This window comes from Daldinia childiae (assembly GCF_008694065.1).
Source record: "Daldinia childiae strain JS-1345 chromosome Unknown Scaffold2, whole genome shotgun sequence".
NCBI lineage: Eukaryota > Fungi > Ascomycota > Sordariomycetes > Xylariales > Hypoxylaceae > Daldinia > Daldinia childiae.
Genome location: NW_022984643.1, coordinates 6,298,375 through 6,315,586, shown reverse-complemented (window position 1 = coordinate 6,315,586; position 17,212 = coordinate 6,298,375). Strand labels below are relative to the sequence as shown.

The 17,212-nt window shown below is 47.5% G+C and overlaps 3 protein-coding genes across 4 annotated transcripts; 1 reads left to right on the top strand and 2 right to left on the bottom strand.

Annotated features, from left to right (window-relative positions):
• Window positions 1–578: 578 nt before the first annotated feature.
• GL218_02546 (CTD kinase subunit alpha) lies at window positions 579–2,672 on the bottom strand (the record flags this gene model as incomplete). The annotated part of the gene is made up of 3 exons (XM_033579069.1): window positions 579–846; window positions 896–2,428; window positions 2,485–2,672. 3 exons carry the CDS (start codon window positions 2,670–2,672, stop codon window positions 579–581), a joined length of 1,989 nt encoding a protein of 662 aa, XP_033439043.1.
• A 6,494-nt stretch (window positions 2,673–9,166) lies between these two features.
• GL218_02545 (Protein ABC1 like protein, mitochondrial) lies at window positions 9,167–15,722 on the top strand (the record flags this gene model as incomplete). 2 transcript variants are annotated; one of them, XM_033579067.1, is made up of 5 exons in its annotated part: window positions 9,167–9,441; window positions 9,500–9,660; window positions 9,721–10,097; window positions 10,150–10,511; window positions 13,865–15,722. In XM_033579067.1, the coding sequence occupies 5 exons, from the start codon at window positions 9,167–9,169 to the stop codon at window positions 15,720–15,722; spliced, it is 3,033 nt and encodes a 1,010-aa protein (XP_033439045.1). The 2 variants fall into 2 exon arrangements, with proteins under 2 accessions (XP_033439045.1, XP_033439044.1); XM_033579068.1 differs by lacking the exons at window positions 9,167–9,441; window positions 9,500–9,660; window positions 9,721–10,097; window positions 10,150–10,511 and having other exon boundaries at window positions 13,404–15,722.
• Window positions 15,723–16,037: 315 nt separating this feature from the next.
• On the bottom strand, window positions 16,038–17,026 carry GL218_02544 (rRNA biogenesis protein RRP36; the record flags this gene model as incomplete). Its single annotated transcript, XM_033579066.1, has 2 exons — window positions 16,038–16,793; window positions 16,853–17,026. 2 exons carry the CDS (start codon window positions 17,024–17,026, stop codon window positions 16,038–16,040), a joined length of 930 nt encoding a protein of 309 aa, XP_033439046.1.
• Between the last annotated feature and the right edge of the window lie 186 nt (window positions 17,027–17,212).

Below are 17,212 nucleotides of genomic sequence, written 5' to 3'. Positions count from 1 at the left end.
CCGATTATGTAGATGCTAATTCCCGTGTCTACCTCTCTTAAATAATAGAACACTTGAATATTAATTCGGTATTAACAAAGTCTCCCCAAACTTATCAATCTCCTAATTATAAACTATTATACTAGCCAAGAAAGCTATCCACTGTCAGACAGAGCAAAGCGATAAAATATGGGATTGATATCATTATATTTCGCCTGTCTAGAGCGTAACATACCACTCCTTTATACAGCACTCCACGAAGCTATCTGAGTGTATCCTTAGGATCCACGCTACCAATGCTATAAACGCGTGAGCAACAATGCCGAGCCTCTAGCTAGTGAATGAGGCTGCTCCTACACATGATGGGAACCTCCATACCACGAATGATGCCCCAAAGTCAATCCCATACCAGAGGATCCTTCTGCCTAGTTTTTGTACACGCCCACCTCTTCGATAGGTGCCATGGAGTTATATCTTTCGAAATATATAATCCATTATCCCCCGTTGTGGAACTCTAGTCTACACACCTCTGCTATGGTTTCTTCACCATCTATGCTGTAATTGTTCGACTTTTCTTCTGTAGAAGATAATGGTCTGTCCTACCCTAGTGTCGTCTCGCTCGCTACGGGCTCGCCAGACTGTACAACATTAGAGCTTGAAGCTCGACCTAGTGTAGGCGGTTGCCCGTCAATATGCGGACGTTTGCTGTCTCGTTGGGACTCGTGGGTTGACGGCGGCCGTTTCTTATCCTTATCACGGCTGCTACCTTCTTTAGCAGCACGCCGTGCGTCTCGCTCCTGCTTCTCCTTCTCCCGACGTAGTGCCTTCGACTCAAACTCGTGCCATTCACCCTCCAGATCACGTAGTCTATAAAAAGTTAGCATACGATAAATGAGTAGGGAGAATGAATACATACTCGATAGCTTGCCTTGCAGGCGGCTGCTCCGTCGTGAAGTAGGGATGCTCCAAAACTTCTGCCGCAGACGGACGTTTCACTGGATCATACTGAAACATGGCAGCAAGAAGTTCGAAGGCAGCTGCTGGCACTCGTTCCTTGTATTTTTCAGCAAAGACATTAGGTCGTCGAAATCCAGGCCTCAGTAACTCAAACCAGGGCATGTCGACAAGCGCAGGCCAATCATTCTTATTCGGCGTACCGAGCACGGCATATATCTTCTCCAGCTGGTTGATCTCACCACCATCTCCAGGAAAGATGGCATGACGTGTGAAAATTTCCACCATGACACAGGCTGCACTCCAGATATCCACGGCGGCACCATACTGCGTCTCGCCAAGTAATAGCTCGGGAGATCTGTACCAAATAGTGATAACTCGGTTCGTGTAGTCGAGTTGGTGGCGTTTTGCGTAGAAACGAGCCAGGCCAAAGTCTGCTAGTTTTAAGACCCCGTCGCTACTAACAAGGATGTTAGCTGCCTTTATATCGCGGTGCAACACTCCTCGTTTGTGCAGATAGTCTAGGCCTTCAAATATCTGTAGAGCAAGGTGCTTCTTTTGTGCCGCATCAAGTTTGTACGATGGATGGTTTAACAAGCCCGTAAGGTCGTGAGACATATACTCAAAAACCATGAAACAATCGTTCTTCTCAACCATAACTTCCTGTAATGTGACAATATTTCGATGTTTCAGGGACTGGAGAAGCTTGATTTCTCGCACCGCGGTAACCGGAAACCCATCTCTTTCTCCTTCCATGCGTATCTTTTTCAGAGCAACAAGCCTCTTAGTATATACGTGGAGGCCCTTGAAGACTTTGCCATATGTACCCGATCCTACAACTGACTCGTTGCCAGGTTTTCTAAAGAACACCGAATCTGACGCAGCAAGGTCGGTTGGTAATTCGGGCTTCAGTTTCAGTCTTCGTTGTATTCTCTTTACCTTCCGCGTCCTTGGTAATTCGGGGGGGGCTCTATTAGCATGATAATCCGACCTTGCTCTTGCAGAAGCAGGCTCTCTTGGAGTATCTCGAGGTAAGTCCCGGTCCCGGTCACGATCGCGCTCACGCTGCCTCTCACGCTCCCTCTCACGCTCCCGTTCCCGTTCCCGTTCTCGTTCACGTTCCCATTCGCGCTCTCTATCACGCTCACGCTCTCGCTCGCGGTCACGGTCACGGTCTCGGTCACGGTCTCGATCATCAACATGTGGAGGTGGCTCCTTTTTAGAGGCCGTGTTGAACTTTTGAGAGATTTCTGGCTTTGGGGTCGCAACCGGTGTTTTATTCGTTGCCTTAAAGGCAAAGCTGAATTTCGAACTTGCAGGACCCGTCGGGGCTGAGGGAGGGGGTCGAGGCGGAGGCATCTGCTCATTAGTATTTTTCTCCGACAACAAATCTTCATTGTGGGTTTTTGATGCTCTGGATGTATCCTTGTCCTCATCATCTCTCTCTTCCTTTGCTCCAGCTAGGTCTGGATGGTTTGACGTCGAATGCTGTGGACTATGATGATGTTGAGGGGTATTCTCTCTGGAATGGCTGGGAATGCCTCTACCAACGCCTGATCGCTGAGCATTTTGAGCACCTCCCACATTCCGATAATTACCTCGAGCGGGGTGTGAGCTACCCCGAAAGCCCCCTCTGGAAAAATTACGGTTGTGAGGGTAAGATTGAGACATAGGCCCGGTAGGCGGCTGAGGTGACTGGCCTGAGGCGTGGTGACCTGAGGGGCCGGTAGGAGGTCCATGACTACTTCGAGGACGCTGCGCAGAATACTGACTAGATTTGTGATGGTGAGTAAATGATTTGAACCTATAGGGATTTAGTTGAGCATACCTATGGGGTGAGCCTTGGCGTTGATTACTCCAAGCCGCTCTAGCACTGCCATATGGTGATTGTGATGTCGGGGAATCATGGAAAGATGAACCCGAGTTGGGGCGCAATGGCGAACGGGCTGAGTGAGTAGGTCGACGGTCGTTATACTGGGCATTTCCGGGGCGAGTAGGAGGCACTTGTGTATTAGAAGGGCCTCGGTGCTCTAACCGCCTAGACATATTGACTTCGATACTGTTCGCACCGGACGCTAACTGACCTCCAAGAGGGAATTTAGAATCTTCACGATGCTTGCCCTTCTTGCGAGAACGACGAGACCCGCGCTCTCTAGGTGACCTGGGCGGAAAATCAGGCCTAGGGGGTTCAAAAGCAGGAGATGACCGACGTGATCGTGAGCCGGCTTCCGATGAACCGTGATGCTGTCGATCAAGTGGACGGGGTGGTGAATGTGTGCGTGAGAAAGATGATCGCCGGGAACTGGAATGCTGAGAACGACTGCGACCTCGATTTTGGGAGTCTCCTCGTGGATGAGGCGGAGGAAGAGAAGTGTCCTGTTCGGAATTATCTTCTCGAGCCGGCGAACGACTATGATGATGATTTCGACGCGGCTCGGGTAGTTCGCTACGGTCGGTACGCCTAGAATGAGACTCGTTGTCGTAAAGGGGTGAAAGAGAACGTCTACGAGATGATGCAGGGATTGAACTTTTCGGCTGATCCCTCTCTACCCTCTCTATCCTCTCCGCCCGTTCAGCGCGACGTCGGCGGTCCCGTTCACGCTCGCGCCGAGATTTCTTAGGCCGCGAAGGTGGAAAAGGAAGCGGGCTCCGGCTTCTCCGTCTTTTTCTGGACGTTGGCGAAAAGGATCGGCCCCTAGCACCGTGACTCGCGTAATCGTTGTTTCTCGGGCCGTGTCTAGGAGACGTAGGTATATTGCGGTGCCTACTTTGGTCCCGCAAAGGGCGATCCTTGACCTCACGAGAGCTATCGTCCTCTAAGTTCCTACTTCGATCTTGCGATCGGCCACGCTGATTTACATCGGACTTGTAAGACCTGTCGTTCTGCCGCGGAAATGGCTCGTCGCGAGTATTCCCGGTCCTGACACTGTAGCCTTCTCGGCGTCGGGAAGCGGGTGACTGAGATCGCGATGCAGGTGGCCTAGAGTGGGAATTGATAACTGAGACTCGACGGTCTGAATCAAATCTATCTCGATCCCTGCGATCGCGAACGCGGTCGTGGTCGTCGTTGTCGTAACCTTTGTTGCTCTGATCGTGTTTCATCGCAACATCTCGAGAATGGATCTTAGATCCAAATTTGTTGTTTGGAGCTGAAGCTGGCGGTGGTGATTGAGGATCAGGCCTACTGGGGTGTCGATGCATTACTGGATCCATGTCGGCATCTCTCATTTTAGCACTAACTGACTGCATTGATTAGTGCCAATGCCAGTGACAGAGTACCGCTAAACCAATGCCAGCCCGCTGAGGTCAGAAGAGAAAGGACGGTAAAATTATGTCGCCGAAAGACATGGGTCAGGCCACCTCAGCAGCCTCAGTTACTGAGAAAGATGGCTGATAAGTGGTCGATAAAACATGCGCTGGTACCTTTTTTTTTCTTCTTTACCCTTGTCTGCCCCGCAAAGACAATATTGGATGCGATCTTTGGGGAAATAGATGATAGAGAGGAGGGTAAGGATGGAAGTATTGAGGAATGTCGAGATTTGGGTGGTATGACAGATTTGATAACAATAAAAAATGATTGCAAGTGGCCTGGTCTTTGCATGTAGTTTCAATGTCGGAAAAAGTATAATGTTGTAAATGAACCGCGGTGCTTTGAAGGTTTTCCCCGTCCAAGATTTCTGGGTCGCGAAGCTTTGGCGTTTCCGCCCCGGGAGCCTTGCGGCACAATTGTCACCTAGCCTAACCCAAGCGAACTGGGGCACAGGCACAGGCTCAGGCTCAGGCTCAGAAAAGGGTACTTGTTAGTACTGTTGAGCGTACCTTTTATCACCACTATTACCACCGCCACCACCCAGACCGCTGATGTCCGAGGGGTAGAAATTTGTCAACTCTTAGATCAAAGATCCAATTTTAGTCCAGCCCCAATTTTAAGCAGTGGACAAAGGATATCAGCGTGCAGGTTGCCGCAAGAGCAGCACACTCGAGTAAAAAAAATGAGGTCTCGAGTGTTTTGATCGAGACTGATCAAACACCTAACCTAGAAATGTCTCAGCACTTCCAGGCTTTAGTGACTAGCCTAGTAAGAGTGACCAGGCAAGTCAAGCAGCAAGACAAACCAGGACAATGCTATCTACGATGATGTGTGCACTCTAAATATCATCCCACCCTTCAAACCATACCTTAGGTACCTGTTATCCTTTTTTGTCGCTATTCCAATTCCCCGCCCAACATAAACAACCAATATATTGTCAGACACGACACAACTCTTATAACCTAGCTGTCTGTATACCAGATCCCTGCGATATCCTAAGGACAGCCTTTGTATCTTTGTCGTCCACCGATTCTGTTGCCTGTAAGGCTCTGTCGTAACTTGACGTCGTCTTAGGACGGAACTAAAGCTAGATCCCTCTCCAGTGAAATTAACAGTGAAGAATTATTGAGAAGTCGTTTATTGAGCTGCTCAAACAGACGGTCGACCTGGGTTTCGTCGACATCTGCTTGAACAAGACGTAGTTGGAACCAAATCGAAAGGTCCCAAATCAAGCCGTAGGATGACTTTCTTCTCTGTGCCATTATTGCTTTGTCAATATGCAAATACCACATAACAGGGAATTACCACCGAGAGCCCAGTTCTTTCCATGTAATATGCAAGTCTGATATAGACATCGACACAAGAATCCAGACGTGAAGAAATATAGAACTATCTAATACTTCTGGAAAGTAGTAGCAAACCCAAATTAGGTTACGGAACAATAGGTATTTTGGTCTCTCATATCTAAATGAAGACTAATTAGATGGCTTCATTGAAATATAGAGCTGCCACGATAAAGGTCGGTAGAGCCAGATGTTGGCAAAGCATGGCATCATTACGCCTGCAAGTAATTTGACTACATCCAGTTAAAGTAGTAGAGAGCCTTCAATTTCTTAGAGGGTTTAGGAGTGTTATAGTCTGGCGGACTGGTGGATATTATTCCCTCTGCCGGGTATCGATGGTCAAGACATAAAAGGGCTTGTGGCAACCTGCATTGCGCAGAGCCCCACGGAAATGCCCACCATGCTGAATAGGAGGTAGATATTTTCCCCTTCATCTAGACAGGCATGGGTCCGACGCTGATAAAAGATCGTGAATTGAACTAGTTGAATGGGAACAACTGTGGGAGACGAAAACTCTCAAGCGAATTTCGATAGGTATGGCAGAAATATGCTAGGAAGGAAATTCGCTACTCCGAATTTCCGGCAAAGGTTTCTATCTCAGAACATGTTGCAAGAGAGGCAAGTGTCGAGAGAAGGCATATAGGTAATGGTAGGTCCGTGGTTGGCGATTCGGTCGGACCCACGGTCGCATACGGACATTCATGAGGTCAAAACGTTGCTGATAATAAGCAAAAGATGGCAGAATATTTCATCCATATCTAAGAAGATACAGTGAGACAAGATTTAACAAATAAATGCTATAGGCGTAGTGACGATTGATTTCTAGGAAGAACATCGTCATTTGTAAAGGTGTGGTGTGGTGTGTTGTCAACTTGGAACATTGAATTTGGAGAAAGCGGGATTCAGTAAAGAAAGCCTAATGCACCGTGTAAATCTATAGCTTGTATTGCTTATCATACTGTATGAGCAAATTATGTAATTCACCTAGCCTAGCAAAGTCTACATAATTGTTACTTTAGTTAGTTAGTTATATGTAACTAAGGTAACTACGATGTCAATTCTTTACATCATAATTCATATCCACCGTTAACATCATTCCAATAGTATATTGTGAATATGACATAATAAGAAATAATTCGACGTGTGAAAGATATCCTTTCTCTAACCTCTCTCCTATTCAACCTCCGAAACTATACCATGCTCATCAATCTAGATATGATTGGTCCCTCTAACTAGACAATGCACTATCGAAGAAATGCCACCATTCCCGTGTTTTCCGTACTACAACATTAATAAGCTTGGTAATTCGCGTCTAATCGTGATCCTCATCATCTCGGATCGACATCATTCCTACCAACCAAGTCCAGTCTCAAGAGCCCAGCCCAAGGTTCACATGCTTAAATCTGCTTGGACACATGGAAGCTACCCCGCGACCTACCCAGGAGTGATAGGAGTCCGGATGGCATCCTATTCTCCTGGTACCCATGCAATTACTAGTACTATCACTAAGCACGGCAGTATACTATGCCTTGATAGTTTTCATGCCATAAACCTACCTAACCTAGACTTTAGATATATTATTACATAAAATCGAGTCTTCTTAAGCCGAGTCTATACTCATATCATAACGAATCTAGTAAAAATAGTTCAATGTTTTATTATTAACTATATCGTTGGTAGGGATTGGATTTCATCGAGTCAGCTATATTCTTCTAGAGATGGGCGACACGCCGACTAATCAACTTCATAAATCCCCGTCAAAGTTGGGTCACTGGTCTTAATATAGACCTAGAAGTTTCCTCTCGCAGAATTTTCAACTCATGTTGGTTCGTCTGAACAATTATCGGCCAAACCCCACGCGTCAGCCGTTTCTTGTATCACACCCGCAGCAATTCGCACAAGGGGTTCCCATCGCCCCCATAGTCCAAGCTGACTATCTCTTACGAACAGCGCTTCAGACTCCAACCAGTCTCTAAGGAAGGGGGGTATAGGGTTAGATTATACTTTAAGTTAGATCTTGATGTCACCATTATGATCGGCCATTAAGTCGGACACGATCATATCACCTCTATTTCCATCAGGGTATAGATCAGTACCTAATGTATAACGTACACTACAGGTTACCAAAGCAAACTAGCACCTACTTACGACATGATGAAGTTAGCCAAGAAGAAGCTGCGAGGGTGAGGTACTATTTCCCTCTCATGCTACCGATAGGCCCTGGATTTATGTATGGGCTAGGGACCAGGGGTCTGCTTTGTTAGATTGTAACACGATCTTTCGATTTTATCCTCACCAGTAGAAGCTATTCAGAAATCCGCAGACCCGCCATGGTAAGCTTATCTATCACGCCCAGAAACGAGCGAAGAAACATCTAGCAGCGCGTATTTCAGGAGTCTTTTGTATATTATATGAAAGCTCCAAGTAAGATTAGTGGGCGATACGAGGAGTTTAGAACCTAAAGACATCTGCGTGGTATCAAATCCTTCGATAGTCCACCGATAAGGTCCAGAAGTTGAAGTTGAAGTCAGAAAACATGTTACAGGGGTGCGTCTGGCTTATGTGCGGAATGGTTGACCCCTGGCCGCGGCAACTCCCAGACTAATCTTGATTGGGCTTCAGTCTCCCCTAATGAGGCTTAAGCGACCCTCAAGTGGCCCGAGCCCCAACCTCATTGCGATAATTTAGCGAGACGACAAGGGACGCCGAAACCACTACGCGTTCCATCTCTGCCTCATCTACTCTTACTGCTTAATGCTTTCTGACAGCAGCGCCTTGGTCCTAGCCATAGCGGGTCGTCTCTCTACCTGGGTACATACACCATTATCATGGCAGCATGGTTGCGGATTCTTCGAGAACGGGCCAACCTAGCTCGAATTGGTATTGCCCGTGTACTCGGACCCTAGGAAGTTCATAGGATCTCGTCCGAAAGGTACTTGCATTGTTCATTTTGGATGAATCGATATGGCCAGTAGGCAGCCTCACCAGTGTGGGCTCTCGCCGCCATCGGTCAGTTGTGGCCAATCGCGAGTGTTTCTATTTCCCAGCTTGGACTGTGCAAGCACTAAGACAGTGACGGTACCCTTGATCGATCTTGCAGAACGAGCCGTTAGTCGAACACGGACATAGGCTGGCCCGCGCGGAACTGCTACCCTCGGAGTAGTCCTCGAGGTGCCTGTCTCTTATTATCGATTTCTTCTATGCATTCTTCTCATTTTGCCATCTCCTCTGGAGGAGACTTGTGGCCAAGTGCACGTTCTTCACTTCACCGGTCTACACTCGTCTGTGACCGTCACCATCTTTTAGTTTCCCTTCGTTCAGGCTTGACCTGATAACTGCTGGTTCAGGATTTTTTTCCTAATTTCACGAGCTGGCTCTTTGTATAGCATATTTTTATGTTTGCTTTGCATCCCGTTGTCTTTTCATCCTCCTGTTCGTTAACGAACGGCACACTGTAATATCGAACACGATCCGGGCATATTTTCTAGTTAGATGACTTGACTACAACGACAGGCGACTCTTTGGCCCGAAGCCCTCGCCTGATATCAACCAAACTTGGGCATAAGCCATGTTAGACAATATGGATAACTTTCACGGGTTCAGTAATATGGGCAACGACTGGCAGGGAAATATGAGTTCATTAGGCTATCCAAATGGATTCTCACAAGCTGCCTTTAGCAGCAACTCGACATTTGGTGTCATTAATCAGTTCAAGATCATGGCCGCAAGTTCGATACGGCAATCAACAATCATCCTCGCCGCTTTCAATACCGTATCGGCTTTTGCGACGGCAGCTGGTATTTATTATGACTGCTACACAACAGCGAAACGATCAAATCTAGAAGGCAAGCAGAGGTGAGTTAACATAGCCCCAAAAACAGACAACAAATGTAGTGCTTACGACGATTATAAGAGTCAATATTTTCCGCTGTGTTCAAGGGCCTGTGACATACCCCTTCATGTTATCTTTGGGGATCACAATCCAAGGCATTATATTTGCCGTCTCTCAGTCATATGGCTTAAACGATATATTCCTACGCGGGTGCTCTTTGATATCGCAATTCATGTGGCCTGGTATGTAGTACTCGATATGATCAGAACATCCATAAGACACCGTACTAAACAATTATTCAGCGATTTTCATTGTACCTTATATGCAGCTAGTCTTCGGATTAGAAGTTACCATTCGAGCTCTCAGGAGCAGACCGTTTCTCCCGAGAACCAAGTGGAATGTTCCGATCTGTCTCGCCGTGGTCGGGGTCCTCTTATTAACCACCGGTTTGGTCGGCCACTTCATCCGGCCTCCCACTTTCTGTTTTGCTTCACTCTTCTGGTTTGTAGCAAGATGGGCCGAAGGCGGTTTTGTGGTACTGCTCATTATCGCGGTCACTTTAGTGATCTGTACCATCATCATCATCTTGAAATTAACAAGGTATTCGACAATCGATGAGTCTGAGCGGATCAGCGCTTCTAGGATGGTGTACTTCCTTGCTTTAGCAGTTGTATCTAATGTAAGCACTTGACGTTTTACCATCAAGGTATACACGTGCTAACAATATATAGGCTTTAATCGTCCCGTTCTTCGTATCCCTCACTTTTGCGAATCCTATGGAGGATAGTGGTGGTTCCGGGTTAACATTATCCATGATTGCAACTGTCGTGGCTAACGTTTCGGGGCTCACAACCGGAGGCCTCCATATGTTTCTTCGATCCAACGCCATTGCTACGATCGGTTCCAGCAGCAAACTGGCTGAATACGAGCGCCAGAAGTTGAAAAATCAATATGAATCCGGAGCAGCAACCAGCATGGACTTTAACGGTCACATACTCAAGCCAGTATCGGGCCCCGGATCTTTCTCGAAGGCAGAAAGTCAGGTGCACCTTGTGGATGAGGAGAGCGATGCCATGGAACGTGGTGAGGGCTCGTATTCTATAGATTCGCCGATGTACAGTCCGATGAAACCAAATCCCCTAAGGTCCAATGCGGTATTGGAGACCCCGAACTTTTCTTTTCCGCGAGCCCCAGAGCCCGTTCAAGTACCTAACACTCCTTCAGCCAATTCACACAACCGAAAACCATCAGCATCTTACACACTCTTTCCCAACAAAAACCAAAACACCGCCTCGGTTGCATTATTACCATCAACTGCCTACAATCCTAACCCCCAGCCAAGTTTTGCCGTGAATGGGCTTCCTCCTGACGATTTGGATGTTCTACTTCAACCACCCCCGTCAATCCGAACTTCCTGGGGTGCCCATACTCGAAACTCCTCCATGAGCTCATCCACAACGGTCCAAATAGGTATACGTATCTCAAATATTGCAGATATCGGACCGATAGATAGCAAGGTTTCCACAGAGGCTGAAAGAGTATATTCTCTAGACTGTCCCCGGGATGAAGAGTTAAATATTTATCAGCCGAGCCCTCTTGCATTCAACGTATCGAATGTTACACCGCCACAGAGTTCTTATTCGAGGGATTCGAGGATGAAAAATCTCCCATCAACGCCTGCCAGGTCCGAAGACGAGAGAAGTGACTGCACCTTAAATCCGACAGTCTACGATCCGAATAGTCCTACGAAAGCGAAGACGCCGAGTCCAAGGGGGGTTGGGTTCAATATCCCCCGTAGGACAAATACCACGCCCGTGCAGGGCACGTCAACACAATTGCCACCCCGAAGTCGCGGCAATTCAAGCAGCGCTACAAATAGCAGGCCTAATTGGATCTAAGGTCTATCGGATAAGCGGACACCATATCGCCCGCTTTTGAGGTTAAAGACAACAAGATGAATCGACATGTACTATTAGAACCCGTGTTTCTTATCCAAGAGACTCCCACCCCCTCGTTAACTTTCCTTCAACCTTATCCTTTCTTTACAGATGCACGATGAACTTCGTCGTTCTCTTGTACCTCTTTTTTTCCTTTGATTCGATTCTTCTACTGAAAGGCGTTGTGTGGTTGGTGCGATACCAAAACAGACACTAGGCCAATATACTAGTTCTAATTCTACAGCAGGATAAGGATTGGTGGGTCAAATATCATGCATATACAGGCGTCCATCAGAAAGACGGGAGTCGCCTCCCATCTTTTTATTCATTCTCGGTTGGTTTTGCGTCGGCACGACCAGCGCCTGTAGTCACTATCCTGTGTGAACTAGTAGGGAATATTGTACAATGTTGGGAGAGGGCGTTGCATTTCCCGATGACTGGATGACAAACCAAGATCATGAAGGCGGCGGAATACCACGGAATAAGGGCCTTAGAAAGGTCCTGGGGTATAGACGGTGATGGCTGCCGTAGATGATTTAGCTAGAAAGACGCGAATATCCTAAATTTTTCTACACCTCTATAACTTGATTTAGTCCGATACATTCTCGTGATTTGTTCTGTAAAGTTATTAAACATCTTTCTGGGCTGACCTAGAAACGTAGCCGAGGCAAGGGATTTTACCCTCAAATAGAATCGTCAGTTCTAAGCACATTAGTAACATTGATGGAAGTAAGTGAAATTTCCCATAAACCCAAGAACTACGCCACGTGTGGAGAGATAATAACAAAATAGGGGTTATATAAACATTATACTATTGACAAGATAATAGCAAATTTTCCTAACCCGGTGGATCCGCCAAAGAGAACATTCCTCTTTTCTATGACGGGGCTCCGTTAGACAAGGGGATAAGGATTATGTTAGTGCTTTGCAGTGCTTTATTGTCATAATTATAAGTAAGGGTTCATCCAAAATAGCTATATATAAGATAGTAAGGTCCACAATGCGGAAGTTACTGCAGAGGCACTGGTTTTTTTTATTACTTCTTATAATATCCTTGCCTTTAGCGGTCTTCATATGAGAAACATCAAGGTCCTTCTACCAACCTATGAATCAGACGGATATCCTCACTTACATGGAGCACAGATTCTATTGGTTCTAGCTCAGAACTTCCGAGAGAAATGGGAGCACAATACCCGTACGGATATTGGCCGTTTAACACCCCATACAATTAAATGGATGTAAGCTTTTACGCTGTAACTTGTTTTTGCCGATCGGGCAGTGTCAGAAAGGTGACACTCCCGATGTCAGTCGTACGAGGCCCACATCTCCTTAAACAAGGGGCGGATACACTCTTGGTCACGATAGTAGTTTATTTACATGGTACTTATGGCTGCACTTCAAAGCTCATGATATGATGGGATTAGTTAACTAAATGGCACTTTAGGGGTTTAATATGAGGCTTCGGTAGTGGATATAAGCCTGGTAACAATATGTATTTAACTTAATGGAAACATGTAGGCTATACTAGATCGCTATTCTATCGTCTAGACTAATGCATTTAAATAATACAATTCATAACTGAAAGTATTGAAAATATTCTGAGCGAAGATCATTTTCATAAAGAGGCTTCTACCTGCTAAACTTTTTAACCTAGTTACCTTTAGTTACAATACAATAAGGCTCATTGTTCAAAACCTAATATGAATACGTAAGATAAAAATAATTTACATTCTATTTCCTTTAATTTATTTCGTTTTTCCAATCTCATGTTTAACACCAATCTGATCTTGTTGTTGTTAGACTTCTACTAGGTACGCCCATAGGTACCTATATACCTCTGATAAGATGGAATTCAGAGGGAAGCTACGTCAGCCACAATGTGGCGGGAGCTTAGATCTACATACCCTCAATTTTTTGAGCTCCTTAGAACCAGTGACGTCTCAACTTCACTCTCACTTAGCACTATCAAAAATTTATGGTTGGAATTAAAGGATAGGGCTAGGAGGAAAGTATGAGGTAGATACTTGTTTTTCAAATCAGTCGCCCCTATGAGGTTCGCGGATATTATTATCGACTTGGCCGCTGTCGTCCAAGCATCTCGGTCTATTGCATCGAGACATATAGAACTTCGAGCTCGACAGATCAATCGCTATGGCCAGACCTCAAGTATTGTGCGGTCTTTGAGAGAGAAGAAGTCGGGAACTTATCCTACCCATCCGGAGACATCTAGTGTTGCTAATACTTCAGTTGGCGGTGGTAAAGAACCAACTCGTGATGCAATTGCTCAGTCTGACTTAACTGCAACCGAAGCCGAAAATATAGAACCTGATGCGAGGGATTCTCCATTAAGGAATATAAAAAAGGATGCTGAGGATATCAGAACCTCACCCTTAGACCAGCAAAATGTCTCTAGGAACCTTTTTCGACACGGCTCACTAAATGACGTGGCATCCACACAGCATTCCTCAGTGGTGCAGTCAGATCAAAGTGCAATTCTAGCTCAACTAAGGAAAAATGCCGAGGAAGCTGAAAAAAGCACCAAAGTCGAATTGAATCGTACTTCTCAACCCCATTTAGCAACACCGGGCGCCGCTTTGAGCTCCGCAGTTGTGGAGGATGTTCCTTCAGATGTGGATGTAAACGTATTTCACACGAATCGAGGCTCGCAGATATTAGAAAGACAAAAAGATATGCTACGTGCAAATCGGCCTAATATTGCGGCTCCGTCCCCTGGGTGGTTTAAGGATTATGGCCATGGACAGGTGAAACCCCACAAAGAGGAGACTCAGGCATCGTCTCCTATTGCTGAAATTTCGGCAACACCGAAGGACTCGGCGACGAATGAGAAGACGACACATACGGATGTCAATACTGATACCCCATTTGCTAGAGAAGAACCTATAAGCCAGGAGGCTGAGAAGGAACACACTCAGATGGTTGATGAAATCTTGCCCAGAACAGAAATAGAGATACCACCGGACGCAACAGTCGAAACAGAAGCCATGTTCAATGACGGGTCGACAAGACCGGCCTATGTTCTCCGGGAATCTAAGGTACCGTCTACCCGCTTGGGCCGATTATGGAATTACGGGGGGTTAGCCGCCGGAATGCTAGGCGGTGCCATCACCGAGGGGCTCAGTAGAAGCCTCGGCGGCGGCGGCAAGGGCTCAGTGTTACTCAGCTCTGGGAATATGGAGCGACTCGTTGCCAAGCTCTCCAGGATGCGAGGTGCCGCGCTGAAGATGGGTCAGTTGATGAGTTTCCAGGACTCCAAGATGCTTCCCGCGCCCATCCAAGAGGTCCTCCAGAGAGTCCAGGACCGAGCCGATTATATGCCCGCGTGGCAGCGTGACCGCGTACTCACAGCCAACCTTGGACCCGAATGGCGGGAGTTATTTGACGAGTTCGAAGAAAAACCGATCGCAGCGGCGTCGATCGGCCAAGTGCACCGCGCGACGCTTAAATCTACAGGCGAAAAGGTGGCTGTTAAGATTCAATTCCCAGGCGTTGCCGACTCAATCAACTCGGACTTAGACAACATATCTATGCTTCTAACAGCCTCTAAAATGCTACCTAAGGGACTATATCTTAACAAGACAATCGACAACGCACGGATAGAACTAGGCTGGGAGTGCGACTACGAGCGGGAGGCCCAGTGCGGGCAGCGGTATCGGGAGCTTCTGGCTGATGAGCCGGACGTTTTCCTCGTGCCCAAGATCTACGCAGAGGCCTCGGGGAAACACGTTATAACGATGGAGTTTATGGAGGGAGTAGGCGTGACACGGAATATGTCATTCACGCAGGAGCAGAAGGACTGGATTGGCACGCAGATCCTGCGGCTTTGCTTGCGCGAGATCACCGAGTTCCGCTTCATGCAGACGGATCCCAATTGGACCAACTTCCTATACAATGCTGATACCCAGAAACTTGAGCTCCTCGACTTCGGTGCTTCACGCGAATTCCCAGAGCACTTCGTCACCCAGTACGTCGGTCTACTCGCTGCTGCCGCACGCTCCGACCGCCACACCGTCCTTGAACTATCACGCAGCTTAGGGTATCTTACAGGTCACGAGAGCAAGACCATGCTCGACGCACACGTAACCTCGATCCTGACACTGGCCGAGCCATTCCTACACTCCGCGCCTCAAGTGTACGATTTCAGCGACCAGACCATTACCGAGCGCGTCAAGGCGCTCATTCCCACTATGATCCGTGAGCGTTTGAGTCCCCCACCCGAGGAAACGTATAGTCTACACCGTAAACTAAGCGGTGCCTTCCTACTCTGCGCTAAGCTGGGCGCCCGCGTGCGGTGCCGCGAACTGTTCGAGCGAGCGATAAAGAAGATGGATGTGGATGATATTGTATGATAGGGGATATAAATGTATCGATCGGATTATACCCACCACTCACCTCTGTATAAACAATCTACCTACCTAAGGTTATATGTCACATGGAATAGGGGCAACGGAGCATTAAAGGGGTGGATAGAATTGCGGGAAAATGGTATCATTTTGTTTATAGTCATAGTAACTGTCATAGACCGCGGATCGCGGGCTACGTACCTAACCTTAGGTATGTATATGTATATGTCAGACTCTACCATCCTGCTCGTAACATCAACCCCCCCTTTCATCATCACCACTATCGCCTGGTATTGGTATATCCATCTATCCATCCATCCATCATGACCTCTCCCGCCTCTCCATCGGCATATCCCTCCTCTCCTTCGAAGCCAACTTCTTCCTACGCCGCTCAATCACCCGATCAACCTGCTTGCCCTTCAGGCCCGCAAACCGGTCGACGAGCAATTGCTTCTTCTGCTCACTGCGCTTGAGATAAAAGGGCTTCTTGCCCTGCTTCACGAGCTCCTTCTCCCGCCGGCGGTGCTCCTCGAGCAGCTTGCGCTCCGCCTCGCGCGCCTGCTGCGCCTTCTTCTTGCCCTCCATCGATGATAACGCGCGCTTGAGTTCTTCCTTGGCGGTCGCGTCTTTCGTCTTCCTGGCCGCGGCCCGCAGCTGGGCTATCTCGGAGTCCCGGTACTCGTCGAGGAAGCCGTACGCGCGCTGGAGCCGCTCCTCGTCTACGGGCCGCCCCTGGACTGCGGCGGAGAATCGTGGGTCTCGCGCTACGGGCTTGTGTGTTGCTATGACTTCTCGTCGGCGGGTGACTTGGCGTTTGCTGGTTTGCTCGGTGGGGGCGTGTTTGCTGGTACGGTGTGGCGTAGATATTTTCGTTTTAGACTCGGATCGTGGGTCTTTGTGTCGCTTGTCGTTATCTTCTTCATCTTCATCTTCATCGTCTTGGCTTTTGCGCCCTTTCCCTCGTCGTGTACCGGGGAGAGATGCTTGAGCTTTAGCTAAAGCGCCGAAGGAGATTTGTGAGGCGGCTGTTGATGGATCTTCTACTTCGTCTTCGTCTTCCTCGGATGAGGAGCCTGACTAGGAGGGTTATTAGGATCTTGCTCATCGGTTTCCATTCGCAAATTCGGTTTCCATACCTCATCGTCATCCTCTTGCTCATCGCTCTGTCCTTCAGAACCCTCGTCCTCACTACTCTCTTCTCCTTGGGATTGGTCACTGGGGATCTCTTCTGGTTCATCTCTTCTTGCCCTTACACGACGTTGTAGGCTTGCAAGTGGCGCTTTGCGTTTGGAAGTCGTCATTCGTTCCATCTTGACAGGGAAGTTTGTTTGATCTGTTTAGCTTTCAATGTTGTATATACCTACCAGGTATGTACTTGTAAATGATGTAAATGATAGGTGCATCACCTGCAAGGTGGTAACGCAACATACAACATACAAAAAAAGGTGGCAGCGATAAGGAGATAAGGGGATAAGACGATACTAACCCTTTATCGA